At 51.1% G+C, this 26,458-nt stretch overlaps 1 protein-coding gene across 1 annotated transcript in view; it reads left to right on the plus strand.

Moving 5' to 3' along the window:
* DLG5 (discs large MAGUK scaffold protein 5) overlaps nt 1-26,458 on the plus strand; it is a 119,641-nt gene that overhangs the window by 32,802 nt on the left and 60,381 nt on the right. The window contains exon 2 of the mRNA XM_028109742.2: nt 17,500-17,568. Within this exon, the coding sequence (XP_027965543.1) occupies nt 17,500-17,568 (69 nt within the window). The remainder of the gene's footprint in view (nt 1-17,499; nt 17,569-26,458) is intronic.

A 26,458-nucleotide genomic window follows, 5' to 3' on the forward strand; every position in this document is an offset into this window, starting at 1 on the left:
GGTTTGGTTTAGAGGCAGCGTGGCCATAGCTAAAGGGGCAGGGCTTGGAGGTGAGTGCAGCTAAATGATCTGGGGCTTGTTCCTTAATCTCTCTGAGCTTCAGGGTCCTTGTCTGTAAATTGGGACTAATGGTAACACCTCTTTCCTGGAACGCTGTGAGATTTAAGTAAGATAACATTAATTTGATGGTTTTTCCTGGCTGGCACTGTACTGGGTGTTTGTCTTGGAAAAGGCAGCCCAGAGCCTGGCACGGTCGCAGCTGTATCAGTGCCATAATGGAGTACCCCAGCCTGAGTTGTTCAAAGCACAGCCATTTATTGTCGCCCAGCCCTGGAGGCTGGAAGGCTCTGATCAGGGTGTTGGCAGGGGATGTCTTGGGTCCCTCCCCAAGGCTCTAGATGACTGTCTTCTCTGTGTCCTCATGTTCGTGTGCTTAGGTCTGTGTCCACACTTCCTCCTTTTATAAGGATTAGGGCCCATACTACTGACCTCATATTAATTTAATCACCTCTTTTTTTTTATAAAGATTTTATTTATTTATTTGAGAGAGAGAGAATGAGAGATAGAGAGCACGAGAGGGAAGAGGGTCAGAGGGAGAAGCAGACTCCCTGCCGAGCAGGGAGCCCGATGTGGGACTTGATCCCGGGACTCCAGGATCATGACCTGAGCCGAAGGCAGTCGCTTAACCAACTGAGCCACCCAGGCGCCCAAATTTAATCACCTCTTTTATCCTGTCTCTAATACAGTCATATGCTGAGGTACTGGGGCTTAGGACTTAAACTATGAATTTTGGAGGGGACACAATTCAGGCCTTCACAGCTGGTACTTCTATTATGCATGGTCCTGTAGTGATGGGGGCATCTGAAGCTGGCCTTGGCACTGTCTCCAGTCTCCAGCTCTCAGTGTGACCTGGCTCAGTCATGCCTCCTCTGGACATCTGCACAATGTCAGGACCAGGCAGTACAGGGGTCCTCGTGAGCTCTGACACAGCTGAAGGTCACTGGAAAATATGGACCCAACACTCACTCTTCAAACTTTCACCATTTGCCTTGTGCCGGGCCAGGGTTAGCAGGCGCAGTGATGCAGGCATGGGCGTGTCCTGTCCACAGGGAGGAGGCTGGGAGCGTTCGCCCTCGGGGCTACTAGCTGATGGACTGGAACAGGAGCTAGGAGAAGACTGGGATCTTTGGGGGCTGTCCACTTTGGTTTCATTTGCTGTACTCTGTGGTTGTGGATGTGGATTTTGGCTTTTTCTCTGTTGAAATATTTTCTCTTGTTACTCAAGATCTTGTTACTTTATCTCCTGAGGGCTGCCTGTGTGTGAAAGATAACCCACATCCTTTTGTGCATTTGAAATACTTCTCTGATTTCCTCCCCCATTTCCTGGGGTTGACTTGGGGCACTTTGAAGGCCCTGTGCGGCCAGATTTTGCGTCGGGTTGGTTGAGGAAGCTCTTTCTGCATTTGAGGAAAGAATGATTATGGTTCTGTTTCCTAAACGTTCGAATGTGAGATTGGTTATGCACTCAGGTTGAAGGTAAATAGGAACACTAGATTCGCTGAAATAGGAAGTGTGAAATTGGAACATTATGGAAGGAAGCCTTTGTTACAGGGTTTTTAGGGAGAAAGTTGTTGGAGATGTTTCACCTTTATTTGGTGGGAGGTGGGGTGGCTGCCGAGAGGAGCACTCACTGCCTGAGTGCGTTGGTGCAGTGGGTCTGTAACCGCAGGTGTTTAGAAACTCCTCACCCCTGCTCTGGGTGTGATGGAGGTGAGCATGTCATATCTGAGTGCATTTCTGTAGGTTAGTACGTGCAGCTGTCCTTTTTGTAATACAGTGTAAAAGGTCCCTCCCGTTTCAGGAATGGATTCTTTCCACCCACTGCTGGAGGTCACCTGTTTAAAATCCATGCAAGGCGCTGTGTAAATAAAGGGTGAACCCTCCTGTATGGTGTCCCCTTATTCAAGAGGAAGGGTGCATAAAGTGTCCTAGGGCTCTTTTTTTTTTTTAAGATTTTATTTATTAGAGCGAGCGCGAGAGCGAGCGCGAGAGCGAGAGCGAGAGCATGAGGGGGGGAGGTGCAGAAGGAGAGGGAGAAGTAGGCTCCCGGGTGAGCAGGGAGCCCCAGACATGGGGCTTGATCCCAGGACCTGAGATCATGACCTGAGCCGAAGGGCTTAACTGACTGAGCCACGCAGGTGCACCTCCCTCTTCTTGGATAGGAAAACCATCGCTTTGGTCTGGGCCTCTCAGAACCCCCTGAAGGGCCAAACCCTTCTTTACATTCTCTGTTTCTCAGGACCTCAAAAGAAAAGAATACATGGGCGATCACTGTCCTTTTATTTTCCCCCGAGGGCCTTTTTGGTCCTGGTCATTTAAAGAATGGAGAAACAGATGGGATTTTAGAGTTAATTACAGTTGGTAATCAGTTATGCTAAACTTGTGGGGTACCTGTGTGGCTTAGTCTGTTAAGCATCTGACTTCGGCTCAGGTCATGATCTCAGGGTCCTGGGATCGAGACCCACTTTGGGCTCCCTGCTCAGCAGGGGTCTGCTTGTCCCTCTCCCTCTGCCCATCCTCCTGCTCAGTGTGCGCGTGCTCGCTCAAGTAAATAAAATCTTTTGAAAAACTTATAGTAAGCTTGCTAAGAACTGAGCACCATGAAATAGTGTTTTTTTTAAAAATATTTATTTATTTTAGAGAGAGTAAGAGAGTGTGCAAAAACGGAGAGAATCTCAAATAGACAACTCCCCCCCCAAATCCCCAGCTGCTGAGCACAGAGCCCCAGGTGGGGCTTGATCAGGACCAAGCCAAAATCAAGAATACTGAGCCACCCAGGCACCCCCCCAACTTTTCTTCTTTTTTTAAAAAATTTTATTTTTAAGTAATCTTTAGACCCAACAGGGGGCTTGAACTCATGACCCTGAGATCAAGAGTCGCATGCTCTACCAACTGAGCCAGCCAGGTGCCCCTGCAATAGTGTTTCTTGTTGTTAGACTGGCCCTTGGGAACCAGCCAGGTGGAGACCTTTCCCATCTTGCCCTCCCCAGACCTAGCTAATCCATTATGGGCTCCTTTCCTGACAAGTGCAGTTGTGGCCTCAAGCTCTTTTGACACAGGACTTTGGGCCATTGTCACAGGACATGGCGGTTCTTTTACGATGAACCTCTTGCCTTTTCTGGTCTAATTGAGGCTCGTCAATTCTGATAGAGAAACCGGAGCCAATCAGTTGCCTTACTTAACTGTCAGAGCATCGTTGACATCCAGATGACCACATCAGATGTTTCTTTGCCTTCCGTGTCCTACCGCAGCATTTGGTGCGGCAGGCCAGCCCCTCTGACCACTCTCTACCCCATTGCCGTCTAGAAGATTTTATTCTCTCTCTCTTTTTTAAAGATTTTGTTTACTTAGAGCACAAGTAAGGGGAATGGCAGGCAGAGGCAGAGGCAGAGGGAGAAGCAGGCTCCCTGCTCGCAGGGAGCCCGATGAGGGGTTCGGTCCCAGGACCCTGGGATCATGACCCGAGCTGAAGGCAGACGCTTAACCCACTGAGCCACCCAGGCGCCCAGATTTCATTCTCTTGCTCCTCCTGCCCCCCTGAGTGGTGTCTTGGGTGTCCATCCCAGGATTTTGTTATGTGCCTAGAACAGTACTTACTGTGTGGTTCCCCATTAGGAAGTCCTGGATCTGGCCCTCCCCTTCCCCTCACTTCTTTCTGACCCGAGGGCTTCACATTACCAGGTAGTGGCTGTGGGCTTGTCCTCCAGGAGCTGTGGGATATCTCCCACAGGGACTGTGTTAGTCTCAAACTGCCCCCAAGGATTTTGGGTAACTATAATAGAGAGGGAGATAAAGTCCTTGCCTTTTGTTTTGTTTTGCTGGTGGCTAAATACATGTAACAGTACTTACCATCTTAACCATTTCTAAGTATAGTGTTTAGTGGTATTAAACACATTCATGATATGCTACCATCCCCACCATTTATCTCCAGAACTCTTCATCTTGCAAAAATGAAACTATACCCAGTAAGCAGTAATTCCCCATTTCCCCCTCCTCACCCCAGCCCCTGACAACCACCATTCTACTGTCTCTGATTTTTTTTTTTTAATTTATTTGACAGAGGGAGACACAGCTAGAGAGGGAACACAGCCGGGGGAGTGGGAGAGGGAGAAGCAGGCTTTCCGCGGAGCAGGGAGCCCGATGTGGGGCTCCATCCCAGGACCCTGGGATCGTGACCTGAGCTGAAGGCAGATGCTTAACGACTGAGCCACCCAGGCGCCCCTGTCTCTGTGATTTTGATTCCTTCATGTACTTCATATAAATGGAATCACACAGTATTTGTCTTTTTGTGACTTGCTTATTTCACTTACCGTAATGTCCTCAACACTCATCTGTGTTGTACAGCATGTCCCAATTTCCTAGCTTTTTTTTTTTTTTTAATTAAAGATTTTATTTAGAGAGAGAACACAAGCGGGCGGGGCAGAGGGAGAGGGAGAGAGAGAATCTCAAGCAGACTCTGCTGAGCGCGGAGCCCAACGCGGGGCTCGATATCACAACCCTGAGATCATGACCTGAGCCGAAACTGGGTTGGATGCTCAACTGACTGCGCCACCCAGGTGCCCCTGAATTTCCTAGCATTTGAAGGCTGCTTAACTCCACATTTTGCTTATCCATTGATTTGGCAGTGGCCATTCACGTTGCTCACACATTTTAGATATTGTGAGTAATGCTGTCAACATGGATATGGGGGAATATCTCCTTGAGACCCTGCTTTCAGTTTTTTTGTGTATATACCCAAAAGTGGATTTACTGAATCCTGTGGTAATACTATTTTTAAGTTTTTGAGAAACTGGCTTACTAGTGTCCACAGTTGCTGTACTGTTTTACCTTCCCACCAACAATGCAGGAGGGTTCTCATCTCTCCACACACGTCACCCACACTTGGTACTTTTCGCTTTACTGATGGTAGCCACCCCAAGCCAGCTGAGGGAGTAGCTCCTTGCTGCTTTGATTTGCATTTCTTTAAGGATGAGTAATGTCAAGCATCTTTTCATGTGCTTGTTGGCTATATATCTTCTTTGGAGAAATGTCTAAGTATTCAAGTCATTTGCCTATATTTTTTTTTTTTTGAGAGAGAGAGACATAGAGGGGCGCCTGGGTGGCTCAGTTGGTTAAGCGTCTGTCTTCAGCTTAGGTCATGATCTCAGGATTCTGGGATTGAGCCCCACGTTGGGCTCCCTGCTCAGTGGGGAGTCTGCTTCTCCCTCTTTACCACCTTCCCTGTTCTTGGGCGCGTGCTGTCTCTTTCTCTCTCTCAAATAAATAAATAAAACATTTATTTTTTATTTTTTTAAAGATTTTATTTATTTATTCACGAGAGACAGAGTGAGAGAGGCAGAAGGAGAAGCAGGCTCCCAAGGAGCAGGGAGCCTGATGCGGGACTTGATCCCGGGACTCTGGGATCATGACCTGATCCGAAGGCAGACGCTTAACCATCTGAGCCACCCAGGCGCCCAATAAATAAAACATTTAAAAAGAGAGAGATCATGCTGTGGGTTGGGGAGGGGCAGAGGGAGAGAGAGACTCTTAAGCAGGTTCTGTGCCCAACAAGGAGCCCAACTCGGGGCTCAGTTCCACGACCCTGTGATCATGACCTGAGCCAAAACCAGGAGTTGGACACTTAATTGACTGAGCCACCCAGGTGCCCCTCATTTGCCTATTTTTGAATCCGGTTTTTGTTTATTTGTTTATTTTAAGAGTCTGTATATTCTGATATTAATCCTTTGTCATATAGGTGACTTGCAAATATTTTCTCCCATTCTTTGGGCTGCCTTTTCACTCTGTTGGTAGTGCCTTTCAATGTACAAAATTCTGAAGTTTTCATAAAGCCTATTGTGTCTTTTTCTCTCTTGTTGCCCATGACTTTGGTGTCATATCTAAGAATCATTGTCAAATTCAATGTCATGAAGCCCTTTATTTTATTATAAGTTTTATAATTTTAGCTCTGATCTTTAGGATGTGGATTAATTTTTAGTTAGTTTTTACATATGGTTTTAGATAAGGGTCCAGATTCACTCTTTTGCATGTGTATATCCAATTTTCCCAGCATCATTTTCTTGAAAAGACTGTTCTTTCCTCATTGACTAGTGTTGGCACCTGTCAGGATTATTTGAGCATTATGGGAAGGTTTATTTCTGTTCCATTGGTCCACTGGTCTGTCTTTATGCTGGTGTCACACTGTTTTGATTATTGTAGCTTCATAGCAAGCTTTGAAATTAGGAAGTATGAGTCCTCTGACTTTCTTCTTCTTTTTTACAATTGTTTTGGCTCTTTGGAGTTCCTTGAGACTTCATTTTAATTTTCAAATGAGTTTTTCTATTTCTGCAAAATAGGTCATTGGGATTCTGATAGGAATTGCCCTGAGTCTTTAGATCACATTGGGTAATGTTGGCATCTAACACAGTCCTTGCTTTTTATTCATTTCCTTGTGTTTTTTTGCAGTGCTGTGTTTTGAATAAGAGTACTGGAAAAGGAGGAGTTTCTGGAAGAGAAGAGGCCAGCAGTGAAGAGTAGGGAGTAAAGGCAGCTGGGAACAATGTGCAGGGGCGTCAGGGAGCAGGGGGCCTTGGGTCTCGGGCAGGTTAGCGTTTGTGAGCAGTTTCTTTGCAGGTACAAAGCATTTTCAGCATCTGTGACTTTATTTGTCAGCACAACAATCTGTGAGATACAGATAAAGACTTTTTATAGCTCTGGTGTGTAGATGGAGAAACTGAGGCTCAGGAAAATAATTTGCCCCTGGCCACCCATTTGTAGGTGACCAAACCAGGGAGAGCCCAGGTCCATCCAGCTCCTGATCTTGTGCCCTTTGTCCTGTGCACTGTGCCATCACTTTGTACCTCCCACCCTGTGGCTAGGGTCCTGGTGGGTTCAAACTCAGCAGGAATGTTGTATGGAGGGGGAGGTAAGTGGTTCTCCATGGTCTCAGAGTCCTGGGGACCCAGCGTGTGGTGGTCAGTAGTTTTCTTTTTCCTTTCTTTCTTTCTTTTTAAAGATCTTACTGATTTGAGAGAGAGTGAGAGAGCATGAGCTGGGAGAGGGAGAAGCAGGTTACCTGCTGAGTTCGGAGCCAAGTGTGGGGCTCGATCCCAGGACCCCGGATCATGACCTGAGCTGAAGGCAGACGCTTAACTGACTGAGCCACCCAGGCGCCCCGGTGGTCAGTAGTTTTCCAGGTGCCACGCGAAGCCGGTGGGGAGGGTGCTATTGATGCTGCTGAAGGAAAAGAGGCAAAAGCAGCTGCTCATCCACTGCTGGTGAGAGCAAGAGCTTTCCTTTCTGGCCTTTGTGGGCTGAGTGTCCCTGACCTGTGCAGCCTGGATATCATGTCCTTGCCTATTTCACTCTAGCCCGGAGACTTGGGCTGTTCCCAGAGCCATCATTCCCTCTGGTGGACTCCTGAGCCTACCCTGATTTCAGATTAATGGACAGTGGCCGTTTGGGGGATGAAGTGGCTTTAAGGGGACTGGGAGGGAGACATTTTGCGGTTCTTTTGCCTTCAGTCTGTGCATTACGGGCATGAGCAGTTTCCTCAGACCCCACCGGTTCATTCTGTTTGCTGCCTTCTAAGCCAGGATGAACCGGTGGGGTCTGAGGAACCTGCTCATGACTGACTATCTAATCTATCTATCTGTCTGTCTATCTATCTACCTATCTATCTATCTACCTATCTGTCTGTCTATCTATCCATCTATCTATCTATCTATCTATCTATCTATCTATCTATCTATCTATCTATCTATCTATCTATCTATCTATCTATCTATCCAAGTATCTATCTGGCTTGTTCCAGAGATTGTGCTGGTCTCCCTTGGGTGGACCAGAATGCGCTGGTGGCGGGAGGAGTGACAGGGTTGGAGGGGTGGAAGCCAGGACGGGAGGACAAGGCTGGTAGCTGACGTGTGGCAGAGAGGACTGGAACCCGTCTCTCTCTTGCTTCTCTTCTTCCCTCCCACTGTTGGAAAGCTAACGTTGGCCAAAGTGCCAAATGCTGGCCCATAAGCCGCTTTCTGGCACAGCCCCGCCAGAGTTTCTAACCCATCAGTTGTGACTCCTCGATGCTTCTCCTCACCTGCACATTGTCATTGAGCAGGGGGATGGCTCTTTACACCCTCTGCTGTCCATGGAGACAAGGAACTGGTGAGTTTTGTTTTTTCTGACCCTGGTGGAAAGGAAGTAATCCAGGGCAAATGGATAAGAGTCTTACTTGAATCTGGAGCCATCACTTAGTAGCTTTGTGGATGTGGGTGAGTTACTTAGCCTCTCTGAGGCTGTATTTCAGCATTTAGAAAAATGAGTTAATAGTCCATTCCTCTTAGTGTTGTTGGGATGATTAAATGAAATAATCCATACAAATAGTACCTTCCCTGTGACAAGTACTTAATAAATATCAGCTGCTATGAGTAGTCAGAATGTGGTAATTAGGACATTCAAGAAAAGCTTGAGCCCAAACATGTAAGGTGCCTAGTGCTCGTTGATGGCTCTCCCTGTCCCTCTGACTCATTTCCATCAGTCTCTTTGATACCCAGGGAAGTTCAGGGAGGGGGTGGGGTGCAGATAGGGTTTGCACTTGCTTCTCCTCTACCTGAAACAATCTTTCTTCAGCGCTGTGCACTTCCTTCAGGTCTCTGTTCAAATGTGACCTCAGAGACCCCCCCCCCATTGTACCACAACAGCCATCTGTCCGCCCCATCCCAGTCACCCTCCGTAGGGCGCTTATTACCTGATGCAGTTCGCATTTGTTTATTAGTTTAGCTCTCTTCTTCCACCCCCACTCCTGCGAGCTCCATGAGAGCAGGGACTCTGTTTTTCGTTCTCTGCTGCACCCCCAGGACCTCCCAGCACAGTGCTTGCTGAGCATTTGGTGAGTGAATGGGCTCTGTGTTCCCCCGGGGCAGACATGCCTACCAAGGGGTGGTGTCTTGCACAAGAGCACCCTCACTCCATCTCTCTTGATGTGTGCTGACTGATGCCCATGTGTAGGAAGGTGGTAGTGAGGACTCTGAGGAGGTCTGGGTGGGCTGGAGGGCTGCCAGGCCCACAAGGAGTGCTCTGGCTTGTTCCTCGTGACTCAGAACAAGAGACCTGCAAGGAAGGCCAGGGATGGATTGGAGTTGGCCATAGCCAGGCAAAAAAAGTTGGCCATGAAAGAGGGCAAAGGGGGGGGGGTCTCCTTTTTTTTTTTTTTTTGCTTAAGATTTTACTTATTTATTTGAGAGACAGAAAGAGAGGGAGGGAGGAAGAACATGAAGGGGGAAGGGGCAGAGGGAGAAGCAGGCTTCCCGCTGAGCAGGGAGCCCAATGTGGGGCTCGATCCCAGGACCCCAGGATCATGACCTGAACCGAAGGCAGACGCTTAACTGACTGAGCCAGCCAGGCAGCCTGGGGGGGGTCTCCTTATCCTAAAGGCAAGAAAACAAAGGCACAGGGCTATATTCAGATACAAGGAGGGCACACCTCTGCTGGAGGGTCAGGTAACGGTCATGAGAGCTGGGGTTTATGGGGTGCTTGCCCTGTGCCTGGCTCTGTCCTTGGGGCTTTACCTCTCTTTACTCCTTTGGCCCTCATACCCATCATTCTTCCAGCTTTATATGCAAGGACGTGAGGCACGGAAAGTGGAAACCACTTGCCCCAGACCACACAGCACAGGGGGCCTGGCCAGAGCCTGCACTTGTGCCAACGCCCTGCCATGGGGCAGGGCAGCACCCTCGAGGTGGTAGTCCGTGCGGAGGTAGCCTCTTCTCCCTTTACTGAGTAGTGGAGAGGGAGTCCCAGTTGAGGGCCGGAGGGAGCTGGCAGTGCCCGGTGCCTTGCAGAGAGCTGCTTCCTGCCCACTGTGATGTGTGGTGCTGGTTAGAAGTTTATTCTAGGGCAGATGTGCCACAGCGAGTTGGCCAGCGAGTTGGCCAGCGAGTTGGCCATCGGTGGCATCGTGGAGGCTTGGCTGCCCCCTGGGTCTGTGCGCTGCTGTGGTTCCCTGTTTCCTCTCGCTGTGTTCTTGTTGCTGCTGTATGCCTGGGGCATGAGCGGTCACAAGGGTAGCGGCCATGACCTGTGGTTTGGGGGATGCTGGTCAGGCTTCGTCACATTCATTGGTGGGGAATATGCCTCTAGATCATTTTATTTTATTTCTTAAAAAAGATTTTGTTTGCTTATTTGACAGCACACAAGCAGGGGGAGCAGCAGGCAGAGGGAGAGGGAGAAGCAGACTCCCCACTGAGCAGGGAGCCCGACGCGGGGCTCGATCCCAGGACCCCGGGATCATGACCTGAGCTGAAGGCAGACGCTTAACGTCTGAGCCACCCAGGCGCCTCTAGATCACTGCATTTAGTGGGAGGCTCTTAATGCCTGTCCCCATCCCCTTCCCTTCCTGCTGTCGATGCTGGCCTAGCCTCCCTCCCAGGGAGCCCACCAGACCCTGCTTGGGCCACGTCCTAGGTGCAGGACTGTGACCCAGCCCAGCTGGGAGATGACGGAGGAAAACAGGGCTTGTTTTGGGGTGACAGGAAGCCAGAACTGAGAAGTGCTCCCACTTGGCGGCAAGTTGATGGTCCCAGTTCCCGCCGCTACTCCCATCCTGGAGCTCATAGCCTCGGACCAGGAGATGACAAAGAACATCTCCAGCCTTCCCCACCCTCAGGAGGGGGAGCAAGCTTTCTGACTGCTGTTTTTAATCTCTGGAAATTCAGCGAACTTCCATCACCTTGTGCCTTGGGGGAGGGGAGGACTCAAAGGGCCCGACAGTGAGAGGAGGCTCTTGATTTTTAATCTTACTGAGTGATCAGTTCTGGGCGTGCCTGTGTTGTTTTCCCTCCCTTTTCAGACTTCGCTTTGGGGGCAGTTTTGGCCAGAGATGGGGGTGGGTCCCAGGTGACAGCACTGACATCTGGGAGTTTCCTCAGGGTCAGGTAGTTCAGTTCCTTATCTCCCAGATGATTCCAGAGTCCAGCGGGAGGAGGTTAAGGAATGAGCCTAGGGCCCCACAGGCATCCTTCACGCCACCCCCTGGCACTTCTCACTTGTGCACTTGCGCACTTGGATGTTAACACTCCACTTAGCTAGGAAAGGAACACCCCCTTTCACTTTTGAAAGATGGGCTACTGGTTCTTTTCATGACCTCAAAAAGGGAGACGTAAGCATCCTTACTGTGATATTTTAGCAAGCTCGTTATACTTTTTTTTTCTTTTTATTAACATATAATGTATTGTTTGTTTCAGGGGTACGGGTCTGTGCTTCATCAGTCTTGCACAATTCACAGCACTCACCATAGCACATGCCCTCCCCAGTGTCCATCACCCAGCCACCCCGTCCCTCCCACCCCCCACCACTCCAGCAACCCTCAGTTTGTTTCCCAAGATTAAGAGTCTCTTATGGTTTGTCTCCCTCTCTGGTTTGTCTTGTTTCATTTTTCCTTCCCTTCCCCTTTGATCCTCTGCCTTGTTTCTCAAATTCCACGTATCAGTGAGATCATATGATAATTGTCCTTCTCTGACTGACTTACTTCGCTTAGCATAATACCCTCTAGTTCCATCCACATAGTTGCAAATGGCAAGATCTCATTTTTTGATGGCTGCATAATATTCCATTGTATGTATATACCACATCTTCTTTGTGCATTCTTCTGATGATGGACATCTAGGCTCTTTCCATAGTTTGGCTATTGTGGACATTGCTGCTATAATCATTGGGGTGCACGTACCCCTTTGGATCACTACATTTGTATCTTTAGGGTAAATACCCCAAAGTGCAATGACTGGGTCGCAAAAATTTTAACTTTTTAAGGAACCTCCATACTGTTTTCCAGAGTGGCTGCACCATTAAGCTTGTTATTCTTGTTCTAAACTTTGCAGAGAATACTCCAGCTGTATGTCAGTTGGGGAAGACTAACTGGCTTTTCACTTACAAACCTCACACTTTGAGGGGGTGGATTGTGCACTCTAGGGGGTGCGTCTTCACCTGACCTATAACAGCAGGCCTTCTGTTTGTTGCCAGCCTCCCTGTGCATGCCGGGGAGCTGATTTCCCCGTCCTGAGGCAGGCGTGTAGGGTGCAGGAAGCAGGACTTCCTTAACTGATATGCCAGGCTCTGGCTTCTCCGTTCCTGGGCTGTGGTCACCCCATGCCTCTTTGACATGTTGGGGCTTGTCAGCCTCCTAGTTTGGGTCTCAGTGTCCACGGCCTTGGGCCATATTTTGAAAGGGAAGGAAGCTGAGGCCTGGGGGAGGGGTGTGGCTGCACTGATCATGTGATTCTGCAGGAAAGCTTCTCCTTCGCAGCACCTCCTCAGGTCCTCAGAAGCGGGGAGGTGTTCTCTGCATAGCGCACAGCACTCTTCACGCTCTTGCCTGCTTCCTCACCTGTGCACCTCATGGAGTCGGTACCTCTTTAATGAGGGTGCCCATGCTGCTCTGGGACCTGCCTCTGCACCCAGCATGGGCACGGGGGTTGGGGCGGCAGGAAGCAGCGGTGCATGTCAGGGCCATGGAGCCATGGCTTCTCTCACCCTCTTGCCAGTTTTAGTCCGCATCTCTGGTTCAGCAGTTGCCATCTCAGCAATGCCTGTTGAGTGTCCTCTTGGTGGGGGGAGGGAGGACAGGAAGGGGACAAGCCCCTTCTGGGGGTTGGAGGGGGGGGTCCAGAGCAGGGCTGGCTCTGCTCTGAGACTTTCCACTTGCACAGGGGGACAGGCTCTGCCTGTGTTTCTTTCAGGCTGAGTTGGCTTCTCGGGTGCTTGTCCAAGTTCACTATCCTCCAGGGCCAGCTCCAGGCCGCTTCCTCCATGAAGCCTCCCCTGACTGCCCTTCCACCTTCAGAGCCCGGCAGCAGCGTTGGGTATAAGGATCAAGAGTGCAGACTTTGGGCTAAACTGGGCATGTATCTTGTTCATACTCTCACTGGCTCTATCAAGACCTTAAGCAAGTTTCTTAATTTACCTAACCCTTAGTTTTCTCCTCCGTAAAATGGGCCTAATGACAGCCTCAGGGTTGTTTTAGGAATTCACTGAGACAGTGCACGCCAAATGCTTAGCACAGCTTGACACTTAATAGTGCTCAGTATCTGTTAGCTGCTGCTATTATTATTATTATTAGAGTGCTGTATAGTCTGTCAGTCTGTCATCCTGCCCTCTTTGACCTTGTCACTCTAGCACAGCTATCAATTTCAGTGCTTTTTGGGGGCTGGTTCGCGTGTGCTCCCAGTGATCTGGAGCTATCTCAGGTCCGTGCGGCAGGCCACCCTCTCTCCTCGCCCTCCCGGAGCGTAGGGAGGACTCTGCGTGCTGGCTCAAAGCTGGAACAGGTCCCTTCAATGCTTACAGTTTTCATGGGGAGGAAGCATGAGTCACTGGGGCCTTTACGAGCTCCAAGTGAATGGAGGGGTGTAGTAGGTGACAAGCTAAGTTTGTCTCCCTTGGGCCCCGCAGGCTGCGGGCTGGGGCATTCTGTTATCGCTCGGGTGATTTTACTGGAAGTTCTTTTGAAGTGGTCTCCGTGACCCAATGGGGCTGAGTCACAGAGTAAACACAATTAGCAGGGGCTGGGCTCTTGGGAAGGATGCAGACAATGCGTGGGTCCCAGAGTTTGCCGGCTCTGTTTCACGGCCTCTGCCATAGCTTGCACTGGCTTCCCAACTGATGACTCCGGTGAACCTTGGTGCCCTGCTGCCCTGCATTTATTCTGTGGACCCCCATGCCCTGGGGGCTTGTTAGAAATTCAGATTCTCAGGCCCCCCTCATCTGCCCACATCAGAACTTGCACTTTGCTTGTGTCCCCCAGTAGCCCCAATGACAATAGAGACCTTCCTCGTGTCCCTCTCTGGTTACACGTCCATGAAAAATGGAGGCTCATGCTCTGCTCTCCTTTCCTGGAAATGTTTCCAGATCACCTGACTTCTGGGTCCTCTCAGGACCTGTACACAGGCTTGCCTGGATTTGTGGGAACACCCTGAGTGGCGGTGCCCGGCTGTCCTGTGGGGGTGTGGGGGGGGCGCATGGGGAGGGAGACGGGGCAGTGCCAGTGGGGGAGCCGGGCTGATCCCACAGTCCTTGGTGGTCTGGGCCTCTGTGCCACGTGGAGCACATGCCTTAGGTTTCAGGGCACGTGGGGTGCGGGTGCCTTCGTGGAGCTCCTGAGGAAATTGTGGGGGTGCTGGGAAGTGTGCACCCATGAGATGAGACTCCTGCAGGCCTCCAGATTTGATTGTGAAACCCCAGAGGTAGATGACGCTTGATGCCCGCCCTTCTGAAGCCACCGGCTTTAAAAGGACACCGCGTGACTTTAGAGGAGAGTGTCTCCTCTTGCCCTTTCCCGACATCCTGACCACACAGGCTTTTTAAGACAACAATAGCAGCAGAGACAAAGCATGACCAAGACAACGTTGTCTTCGGGCCTTTTTTCCCCTCTGAATGACGTCTAAGGCCCTGGGAACATTGTAAAAACTGGGCCCCGTCCAATGTTCATCACTCCCTGCCAGCTCCCAGCTCCTAGGAGCCCTGCCAGCCGACTCAGGGGCGGAGATGCCCAGAGATGGAGATAGAGATGTCACGCCGCCCCCAGGTCATGCCCCAGAACCTCGGCAGGGCTTTGGAGACAGGGAAGAAGAACAGAATGTGTTGGTTGGCCAGTTGACTCACCCAGCCAGGGAGGGAGATGGGTGGAGAGAGACAAAGATGTCTGCCAAATTTAATTAACAGTGGAAACTGGCCATGGCGGAGGAAAAAGACGCCTTGATGAGGAGGGGTGCTTTACTGGAAGATGGGGCTCTGCTGATGCCCGTAGTGAGGAAGAAGCAAGGCGTTCCTGCAGGGAGCGGCTGTCCGCGCGCGGGCCGTGGTGTCGCAAGCTCAGAGATCTGGGAGGTGTGAGTGGGAGAGTTTATTTGTGCCTGCTTTTCTGAGTGGGCATCTTTCGAAAACAGTCCACCAACATACCAGCTGGCTAGCCTTCCTTGTCCCTGTAAAGAGAAAAATAATTAAGACACTGTCAGTTGAGTTGAGAAAATCGGCATTGTGTTGACGTTTTTGTCCTTTGAAGATACCAACGGAGTGCCTGAATTCTACCTGACATTACTTCACCGATCTTTATGCAATGCCTACTGCTGTTCGTGGTGTGGGAAGAGAGATGATTGGAGAAATCGGTGGTGCTCGTTGTTTTGTTGAGACAAAAACGCAGAACTGTTGAATGGACAGCAAAATGAATCGTGTGGGTGGAATTTGAAATACAGGAGGTATTTCATTGAATGCTGCTCTTCATTTTTTGGTGGGGTCAAGGAATTTCAGGGCTGAATGGGGTTTCTGGTTCCTTCTCCCTTCGAGTGATGTGGCCTCCGGGCCAGGTGGCAGGGGGCCTCTGTGAAGTGAGGTGTGCGTTGAGGAGGTCCCCGCCCTTCCCAGGTCTCTTCAGACCGAGCCAGCCCTGACAGTTGGGCGCCCCCCCCCCCACCCCGCGGCTTTCTCCAGCCCCTCCCGGCCGTGGCGGGAGCCCTCCTGCTCCTTGAGGCCGGATCGCACAGATGGATCCCTTTGACAGTCCTGTCTGAAGACAGATCATCCGTCTACTCCCGAAATCATCCTCTTCAATCCATGCGAAACATCCACAGGTTCTTTTTTTCTTTTTAATTAAAAAAAAAATTTTTTTTAAAGAGCCTTTTAGATTCACAGCAAAACTGAGGGGAAAGCACAGAGAATTCCCCTGTCCCCCGCCCCCACACGTGTATGGCCTCACCCACTCTCAGCATCCCGCACCCAAGTGGTACGTTTGTTACCATTGATGAACCTACGCGGACACATCCTTGTCGCCCAGACTCTGTAGTTTACATTAGGGTTCACTTGTGGTGTTGCACACTCCAGGAGTTTGGACAAATACCTAACGATGTAACACCCACAGGTTCTCAAGAGAGTCTCAGAAAATTCTATAATGAGGCCACCAGTCATGCCCGGCCACTGTCCTCATTCTCGGCATTACCACAGTCCCTTTGCCTTGTTTTTTCCTTTTTGCTCTCTGCTTTCATCTCTTTTTCTGGGTGTCATGCCTGCCAGCTCCCCTGCACACCAGTATACCAGGGCTGCCTGCCTGTCTGCCCTACATCTCCTCCCCCCGAGGTTGCCCCTCTGCTCAGGGTCTCTCGTCAGCCTGGTGGTCTCCTCCCTCCCTGCCCCCACGTGTCTCCTCCTTCCTTTGCCCTGCTTACCCCCAACTCTTCATCCCTACGCTGTCCCTTCGGAGGGTGTGCGGGTATTAGGTAGCTAGTCAAGGATTGAGGTGGGAGAGAAACCTTAAATCTGGCCCCCACCTTTCTGGTTCTGGAGCCTTAGATCTCATTGGTTCTTGGCTGCTTTTCCTCATCAGAGCCCTGAGGCTTGTTCAAAGGCTTTACTGCAAAAATCCCGTCTCTAGCTCACCGCTCTTCCCTCTGTAGTTCTTTTGGTTCCAAGGACAAAACATTGCATTCCTGCTGTTACCTTGTTTTCTTTGACCCACCGTTTGTGCGTGTGGGGCTTTTCTCAGTTCCCAAGATAGTCTTGAAGTCAGTTCTCCCTCTTAACTTGGTGTCACCTGTAGTCACAGGAAAAGCACGCCCTCAGGGGAAAGTGTAATCCTGAGATGGGACGGGGGAGAGGACCTTATAAGCCATCTGGTTGAAACCCCTTCCCTGTTACAGGCCAGGGAGCAGACTTCCAGAAAACAAATGACTTGCTCAGTGTGACCCAGCTACTCATGTGTGGATGAGAGCTGGTTCAGATACGGGGTTTCTTGACCCAGAGGTTATGCTGATGCGAGGCGGGTAATCTCCTTAGCTTAGAAAATACTCAAATTCAAACTGAACCATGGTGTGACACAGTTGTGTGTCCAACACCGAGTTAACAACATTAAGTGTTGGCCAAAAAAGGGGCATGTACTGCTCCTTGGCTTTGGTGACAGTGTAGTTGCTTATAATTTTATGAATAACTTTTAGTAAGGGGGCAGTCACTGACTAAATTATTAAGGACCGAGCTTGAATACAGTCAGAACCCGAGAGCAGAACAGTTGGGCAAAAAGAACAAATGGTTCGTAGATGTTTAACTTATACTCTGTTGCTCTCTGCATGGAAGCCAGCATCATATTGGTAAAGATCTGGAGGAAGTCCCCAGACCCTATTTTAACCTGGGGGCATGTTGCTCCCTTGCTAAGCTTTTCCCCAGATGTCTTAAGGAGAGGCCAGCTGACTGGCTCCGAGTTCCCCTCTGTGCGTGGGTAAGTTTCCAGGGCAGGAGGGTGGTGGGAAGGTCAGGTGAGAGGCCAGGCAGAAATACCACAGACTAGACCCTGCTGACCACACCTGCTTGACCCCATAGATCCGATTTCTAGTCCCTGACGTAGTGTTGGTTCTCAGTCTGGCGCTGACTGAAGATCAGTTGGTCTGACAGTAGTTTGGGGTTAGTAACAAACGGTCTGTCCTTCTTCCCCAGGCTCCACCTACAGCGTCTTGTCCATCATGCCCTCAGACTCAGAAAGCAGCAGCTCCCTCAGCAGTGTGGGTGAGTACCACTTGGGCACCCCTCCTTCCTGGAGGGCACCGGGCGGGTTGGGGGCTGCTGGGTGTGAGCCAAGGTAGCCCCGAGTTTACGGGGTGGGAAGTCAGCCTCACCTGGCAGATCACTCATGGGGCCACCTTCTGTTGATTCCATTCACACCTTCTCCCATCAGCAGCATGTCCTCCTAATGGAGGAGGGCAGGAATCTGGTGCTGTCAGGTGCGAGGGGAGGCTGTGTCTCTCCATTCCTTCACTTTGTCAGGGCATGGGACTTCTCCGTGAGCTTCTTGTCCCCCCTGCCCCTGACTGTGTGCTTCAGTGACAACTGTCCATGAGAATGCCCCCTTTGGGGACAGTCCTTTGTAAGCAGGAACCGCCCCCTGGGCAGCATGTTGCCTTGGGGACAGGAGTAGCCCGTCCATGTGTTTCCAGAAGCCCACAGCTGGTCCTGCTTTCCCTTCACTGAAGACTCCCAGCAGGAAGGTTGTCCTGGTCTCCCAGCCCTCCCACACCTCTGGTACCCATTCCTGCGTCACGTGCCCTCTGTTTAACACCCTCCGTGTTGTTTCTCATGTCCCGATCTGACCCTGATGGATGGGTGCACCTTCGGTGGCGAGTCCTGGAGTTTCTGTAGTCGGAAGGCCCCCCGGAGGTCATCCGGTCCAATTATTTTATCTCCTGCACACAGACAGATGGGGAAATTGATGCTCTTGCCAGGGACTCCAGACCTAGTCGGGGGCAGACCTTTCATGTGTTAAGTCGACAGACACTTACAGAGCCCCTCTGCTGGGCCAGAAGTGGGCTTGGAATGCGTGGGGACTGGGGCAGACGTGGTCCCAGTGCCTGTGGATCTTAGGGCCCACGGGGGAGACGGTTTTGGGATGAATACAGTGAGCGAGGTCAGCCCAGCGAGACCGGTAGCAGTAGGGAGGTAGGGCACTGTTCACTGGGGCTGCCATGACGGAGTGGCTCATACAACAGAACTGCATCCTCTTGCGGCTCTGGAGGCCCCACGTCTGTTGGCGCCGGGGCAGGGTCTGTCCCAGGCCTCTGTCCTTCCTCTCGCCGGCGTGCTGGCAGCGTTTGGACCGGATGTTCTGGTCTTGTAGATGTGTCATCCCAGTCTCTGCCTCTGGCCTCGTATGGTGTTCTCCCATGTGCGTGTCTGTGTTCACATCTCTGCAGAGGGACACCGGTCCTGCTCCGGGCTGACCTCATCTTCACCTGATCGTCGGCAGAGACTGTGGTCTCCAGTGAGGCCACATTCACATTTCGGAGGGGGTCAGGATTTCAGCACTTTTGGGAGGACACAGTGAGGCCAGCACAGGTCCCTCATCCCTGTCCAGGATTCAGGGAGGACACTTCTGGGACCACAGGTCAGGGCTTCAGGCTTTATTACTGTGTGCTGCCTGCTGCGAGTCCGCCGGCTGAATGGTAGGCTTGTTGGAATTCGGACCATGGGCCTGGCCCCCAGGCAACATGGGCTTTTGTAAAACCAAAGCAGTTGAACCCTGAGCGCACCTCTTTCCTCCCTCATGCTCACCCTTGGGGACGAGTGCGGTGATCTAACAGCTGACAAACTCATCATGTCAACACTTCGGGGCTTAAAGTGGTATCTTTCTTAGGAACCTTTGCATTTTAGTCTCTCCAGAGAGAGAGGTGTTAGCTTAAACCACAGCAATTATTGTTAATAGTGGAATTTTTAAGGAGGAGCAGGAAGATATAGTTTATGCAGCTGGACCTTTGCATCTTCTGGAAGAAGCTTCATGTCAACCCCCTGCCGGTTGGTTCCACATGTACCTGAAGCTGGGTTCAGTCCTTGGGTGGGGGGGTCAGCAGTGTCCCCAGATGCTAGTTGGCAAACAGGCAGAAGGTAGGGCTGTGGACTTCCTGTCGTAGGCTGAGCCGTGGTTGTTGGTGCCCAGGTCTTGAATGCTGAAGGGTCTGGTTGCATCCCCTCGGGTCAGCTCACCGGGACCCAAGTCTTGCTTCTCTTGTTCTTATGCCAGCAGTTGACATCATCCTTGGGGTGGCTAGCCCCACGTTTCTGCAGGCTTACTTCAATGTCCTCGTGGCTGCATCGGCCAGGAGACCTTTGGCTGTAGCAATAGGAATACCTGCTCACCCCGCCCTAAACAACAGACAACTGTGTGCTCTCACATAGTAAGAGGCCGCTGAGGGTGGGCTGGGTGCATCGGGACGTGGCTCTGTGAGCCCCTGTGTGTGTCTGGCCCTCGGGCTGATGGCCGGGCATCTGTAGCTGCAGTTGCAGCTATCACATCCAGACCTGGTGGTGTCCGCGGCTGCACGGCCCCTTGTGGGAGCCACTGGCCACAGGTGGCTGTTTAAATTCAGATGAATGAAAATGAACTAAAATGAACACTTCTAGTTTCAGCAGTAACACTCGCTACATTCCAGGTGCCCTCTGGCCACCTGTGACTAGCAGCTGCCATACTAGACAGAGCAGATAAAAGAACATCTGTCGTCACATGGTCCAGAGGATGAAGAGGGTCCTCTCGTGTCTCCTTGTCAGCAAGCAGCCTTCCACAGACATTCCTCGGCAGGGTCTCCTCACACTCACCGCAGCTGGATCACTAGTCTGGGCCCAAACCAGCGGCTCGTGCGGTATGGTCCCTGGACCAGCAGCACTCAGGCGCTTGTTAGAGGTGCAGGTTCCTGAGCTCCGCCCCATACCTGCTACATCCAGAGCTCTGAGAGTGCGGTCCAGCATCTACATTTAACAGGCCTCCCGGGCTGAGATGGGCTGGCTGTGGCAAGGGCGCTGGAATGTCTGGCTGGCTTGGACCTGTCCCTTGGAGTGGAATGAGCGGTGGGGTCAGCCATAGGGAGCACTGCCGGCCTCCTGGAGGATTCCTCCTGGCTCAGCCTCACCTAATGACAGGCCATGCTCTTTCCCTGGTCAGATGGAGACTGGCTGTTACTGTTTGTTCGCAGTCTCTCTCCACAAAGCTAAGGAAAGGCAAGGCAAGAGCAATGTCTTATGATAAAAACATTACCTCCCTGGGACGCCTGGGTGGCTCAGTCGGTTAAGCGTCTGCCTTTGGCTCAGGTCATGATCCCAGGGTCCTGGGATCGAGCCCCGCATCGGGCTCCCTGCTCCGCGGGAAGCCTGCTTCTCCCTCTCCCACTCCCCCTGCTTGTGTTCCCTCTCTCGCTGTGTCTCTCTCTGTCAAATAAATAAATAAAATCTTACAAAATAAATAAATAAAAATTAAAAAAAAGCAAGAACAAAACATCACCTCTGCTTTCCCGCTTATGTCTCCTTAAGAAACACCATTTGGGAAAAGAATGGCAAGTTACAGTCTACGTAAGAGAAAATTGGCGGGGGAAGCCTTGGGTGTCGCGTCTTCTCTGTGACGGCTGGTGCCTGGTCGACTGCCCTGGCTAGCGTTGGGCCAGCGGGTAGCCTGTCCCCTTTAGGCTCTCAGCTTGACACAGCTAACAGCTCACCATGCCTGTGTTAACCTAGAGACTTTCTGCTGACGCCTTTTCGGGCAGTTTTCATCAGCTGAGCACGTGTGGCTTCCTGGAGGCCTCCCCCATCCCGTGCAGCCGTCCGTAGGTAACCCGTCCTGTGGGTGGGCCTCATGGATCTGCCCCGGGAGGACATACTTATTTCAGGCAGTTGATATTTTTCTAACTCATTCATCCTGACCTGATTTCTCAGGTGCCTTTTATTTCTCGTCTGTGACAACTGGGGAAGTTTTAAGGAGAACAGACATCCTTGGGTAGCATTTCTAAAATGAGCTTTAAATTTTATGCAGATTGAAGCAACAGGAGAGGTTTCATATTAAATAAAGAGATCTCTTGGCTTGTTGGCAGGAGAAGCAGCTGGAGGGCTTCCTCTGTGTCCCATTCCTTGAAAGTGCAGCTTGTGGTTGGCACGGGAAGGTGGGGTGAGTCATCATGAAAACAGGTTCTCACCCTGACTCCTTGGGCCCTCTGACCCTGCCTTTCCTGGACCTTTGGGTCGGGGGCCTGTGTTCTCAGTTTCTCCAAAGAATGGGAGCACCTTCTTCTCTTGCAGCACGTGCTTAGTGCTTGTAGGGGTTACAGAGAGCCTTGGCCCCTGACCTCACAATCCAGCAGGTGTCTCAGTCCGTCCGGGACGCCAAAAGAGACCACCACCGACTGGGCCGCTGGGAAACAACAGACATTTATTGGTTACGGTTCTGGAGGCTGGGAGTCCAAGATTGAGGCAGATGCCGTGTCCGGTGAGGGCCCGCTTCAGGTTCACAGATGGCATTTTCCTGCTGTGTCGTCACCTGGAGAAGCGGGGAGAGAGCTCTCTGGGGTCCTTTTATCAGGGCACTAGTTCTGCTCATGTGGGACCCTCTCTCATGACCTAATCATTTCCCGAAGGCCCTGCCTCCTAATCCCACACCTTGGGGCTTGGTCGGGGTTTCAGCCGGGAGACACCGGCGCTCAGACCATAGCACCAGAGGGGTAAGCGTCCGGCATTGCGCCCTGTGTAAAACAGAAGGAAACAAACAGCTCAGGGGAGGCAGCAGCTATTTCTGATGAGGGGCGACAGAGTAAGTTTCGCGGAGGAGGTGGGCCTTGTGTTGGGCCTTCTAGGAATGATGCTTCAGAAGTAGGAGCAGCGAGAAGGCAAGAGGCCGCCGCTGCCTCTGTTGGTTCGGGTTCCTGCAGAGCAGACCCTGAGTCAAGGATCTGCTCTGAGAGCAAGTGTTTCACCCAAGAGCTGGGCGTGGCTTCCGCGGCTGCACTCAGTCCTGGGAGGGCTGGGCCTCCGAGCTGTCCTGACTGACCCAGGGGTAGGGGCCCCTCCCTGCATGTCATCAGTGGGCAGTAGTTACTGGACGGCCAGTAAAACAAGGGAGAAGAAAGCCACTCTGGCCAGCAGATGCAACTTTGGCCCAGGCCAGAGGTTCTCAAACTTGAGCAGGTCTCAGGATCACCTGGACGGGAGTGCTGACTTCACTTCCCGGGTTTCTGAGTTAGGACGTCTGGCTGGGCCTGAGATGTACCTTTCTCACAAGTTTGTGACGCTAGGTGCTTTCAGAAGCCCTAGTTCATGATGAGGGACTGTGTCTCTCCTGATGGCTGTGGCTCTCCTGGGCTGGAGATGAGGGTGGCTGGGTTTTGTGTTCTGCCGCTGCTTTGCTTCTCCCCCGAGAGCCGGGGCCTGGAGGTAGCCAGGAAGCTGGGCACGGCCACTCCACCTGACCACGTTTGGCCACGACCAGTTTTCTCCTTGGCTCTGGCACCATGGGCCCATAGGGCTCCGGAGCAGAGTTGCAGTTTGTCCAGCTGTAAATGAGACAGAGGGGGAGGCCTTCAGCTGGTGTGTGGTGGCAAGGGAGCTAAGGACAAAGGGGCTTCTGGCCAAGATTACCCAGCTGCCAAGCAGTTCACTGAGCCTCAGTGGTCTGTGGAGGTGGCTGCACCAGCCATGGCGGCTGGGAGGCAGAGCCAGGACTCATGTGGTGAAAGGGGCCTGCCCTGTCTCCCTCCCGGACTTTGCTCCTGCTGTCCCTCTCACACCAAGGCCCGGTGAGTGACGGCTCCAAAATCCAGGGCCTGTGCCTGCTCTCCTGGCATCTCTAAAGCACCCCCATTGTAATGCAGTCCCTTGCCCCTCGGGCCCCATCCTGGACACAGAGAGGAAGAAAGAAATCTACCTTCTCGAGTGGGTTCTAGATTGGAAAGAGGAAGGAGTGAAGTTGGGGAGAGTGGACAGTTGCATTTGAATCCAAAAGAGCAACAATGCAGGGATAGGCGAGCTGAGGGAAAGACGTTTGTGGTTTCTGTGGACAACTCACTTGATGTGAGTTCTTATTTTCTTGTTCTTTAAGATGTCTACTGTACCTGCAGTGACTGAGGGGGTGGGGAGGGCTGACGGTCCACAACTCCAGCAACCATACCGCTCCTGGGAGGGTGGCTTCCATTTGGGACACTGCAGGTTTTGTTGTTAGCGAAAGTTTTTAAGAAGTCATGTCACTGAGGTATAAATTGCACATAGTAAAATCTCTCCTTTTTATATAGTTCAGTGAGTTTTGACAAACACACATGGTCATGTAATCACCGGCACAAGAAGATATAGGACAGGGGAGCCTGGGTGGCTCAGTCGTTAAGCATCTGCCTTTGGCTCAGGTCATGATCCCAGGGTCCTGGGATCGAGCCCCGCATCGGGCTCCCTGCTTCGCGGGAAGCCTGCTTCTCCCTCTGCCACTCCCCCTGCTTGTGTTCCCTGTCTCACTGTCTGTCAAATAAATAAATAAAACCTTTAAAAAAAAAAAAAGTTAGAGGACCATTCCCTCACCCCAAAGCATTCCCTTCTGTGACTTTGTACTCAGCCTTTCTTCCCTCCACCCCCAGCCCCTAGCAGCCATTCATCTCTTTTCTGCCCTATGTTTTCGCCTTTTCCCAAACGCCCTATAGATGGAATCATATAGTGTATACAAGCCTTTTGAATCTGGCTGCCTTCACTTAGCAGAGGGCCTTCGGATCCCCCAGTTCTTGCGGGTCTTGGTTTGGCCAGTGGCCATTCCCTTTTCTTGCTAAGTAGTATTCCTTTGGAGGAAGGGAACGTTGCTGTTTATACATTCGCCACCTGCTTTAAGTAGTTGTGTGCTGGTGTTTGTGTTCACATAACTTTTCTTTCCTCTTGTGTAAATCCCAGGAGTGGGATTACCAGGTAATAGGGTAGGTGCACGTGGAACTTTATAACAGATGGCCCGGGGCGCCTGGCCGGCTCAGTCGGTAGAACGTGTGACTCTTGATCTCGGGGTTGTAGGTTCGAGCCCCACATTCGGTGTAGAGATTATTTAAAAAAAAGAAAAAAAGAGAGAGACTGCCTAAGTGTTTTCTAAAGTGGCTGTGTCATTTCATATTCCCACCTGCGATGCTTGGGAATTCTGGTTTCTCTGCCCCCCCATGCTAGCGTTTGGTGTTGTTGCCTCTTAATTGTAGCGGTTCTGATAGTGATAAAGGGATGTGACAATTGTCTTCAAATAGTTGCAGGTCTGTTGTGTAGAAGAGTTACGGTTGTAGGTACCTTGTGGCCCTTAGGAGGACATCTAGGTCAGTGGAGGAAATAGAGGGAGACGGATTCAAACTCTGTACAGAGAATAATTTTATGGGGAGATATTAGCTGGGCTTTGCTGTAAAGTAGTGAGCTCCCTCACTGTGGAGGAGTTCCAACAGTCTTGGTGGCCATTTGGGGGATTCTGGCAACCAATTTGGGTGGGAGGGCTGCATCATCTTCAAAACGTCTTTCAACCTTGAGGTACAACCAAAAAAAGAAAACTTTATTTTTAAGATTTTATTTATCTATATGAGAGAGAGAGAGAGCACAAGCAGGGGAAGGGGACAGGGGGAGAAGCAAGGTTCCCTGCTGATCATGGAGCCCAATCTAGGGCTCAATTCCAGGACCCTGAGATCGTGACCTGAGCTGAAGTTGGATGCTTAGCCGACTGAGCCACCCAGGCGCCCAGAAAAACTTTATTTTTAGTTGACTGGGAATGGAGAGGGTTTTCTGCAACACTTGCCATTAATTTGGCATGTCCAGGCTTAGCCCATCTTGGGATTCTTCTTGAGGTGTCCTGTGGCCCCGCTCTGCCCTCCACCTTCCTGACTGTGGAATGATAGGCATCCAGGCAGCATGTCCCCCTAAGTCAGAAGTCTGCTGTCTGATGGCTTCTCTGACCTGGCTGGCCTTCTGTTTTGTGTATCTCATGCATGTTCAAACCTTGGAGCACTACCTGTCGGAGGTAGTGGAGCGTCATGGTTGAGGCCCTGGCTCTGGAGTTGGAGCCACGTTTGCCTGGGGGTGCACCGTGTACCTGGCGGTGCAGTCTTTGTGGAGGTCAGTTTCTCCCGGGATGATCACAGCACGTTCCTGGGAGGGTGCTGTGGGCATGAATCAGGTAAGGACAGGGTGCCCTTAGCACAGAACCCAACACCTACGTTATGCTGGGCAACGTCCGCGCATTTCATTGTCTGAATGGTCGGCTCCCCTCGGGTCCTCACGTGTGCAGAGCAGGTGTCCTCATCCTCCTGGAGGCTGGGACAGGAGGCCGTGGCTGTGTGTGGCGACAGATCTGATGACCCCGATTTCGGTCCTGCTGCTTCTGTCTCCAGCTTCCTCAAAAACCAAGGAAGGGATGCATCTTTCTGTTGCCTTGTTCCCCAAATGGGGTGAGAATTCTTTATCTCCCTGGAGGCACGTTGCTGAGCCTTGTGGTGCTTTTCATTTCCGAAACTCTTGAGTTGATGTTTCTGTGATACTTCTTGGACTTGATTAGAGCACAGAGCACCTGTTCTTGGAGCATGACGTGGTGTCCCTGAGGTCCCTTCAGGAAGCCGGTGAGGTCAAAACTGTTTTCATAATGATTCTAAGATGTCACTTGCCTTTTCCACTGTCATCCTCACATGGACTTTGCTGTCCAGCCGACTTTTCTACAGGTTCATCCATCCTGTGTGTGATACTGCACAGATAAGAGACTCTAGCTATCTCTCTGAAGCCAGACATCAACAGCATTATAAAGATGCACAGCAATGCCACTTTTTTTTTTTTTTTAAGTAGACTCTACGCCCAGCGTGGGAGCCAAGGCGAGACTTGAACTCATGACCCTGAGATCAAGGCCTGAGCTGAGATGAAGAGTCAGATGCTTAATTGAGCCACTCAGGCGCCCCGATGCCACTCTTCTTGCTACATTTTTTTGTTTTGTAATGGAAAGTGTAGTTAATTTTTCATAAAAAAAATCTTATGTCAACATGGAATGGATTTTCAGTTATTTTAAAATTCATAGATATTTATTTATTTTTTATTTTTAAAGATTTCATTTATTTATTTGACAGAGAGAGACATAGCCAGAGAGGGAACACAAACAGGGGGAGTGGGGGAG

This window comes from Eumetopias jubatus, unplaced genomic scaffold, assembly GCF_037043125.1.
Source record: "Eumetopias jubatus isolate StellerSeaLion01/CBP00866 unplaced genomic scaffold, mEumJub1_p1.0 scaffold_17, whole genome shotgun sequence".
Classification (NCBI taxonomy): domain Eukaryota; kingdom Metazoa; phylum Chordata; class Mammalia; order Carnivora; family Otariidae; genus Eumetopias; species Eumetopias jubatus.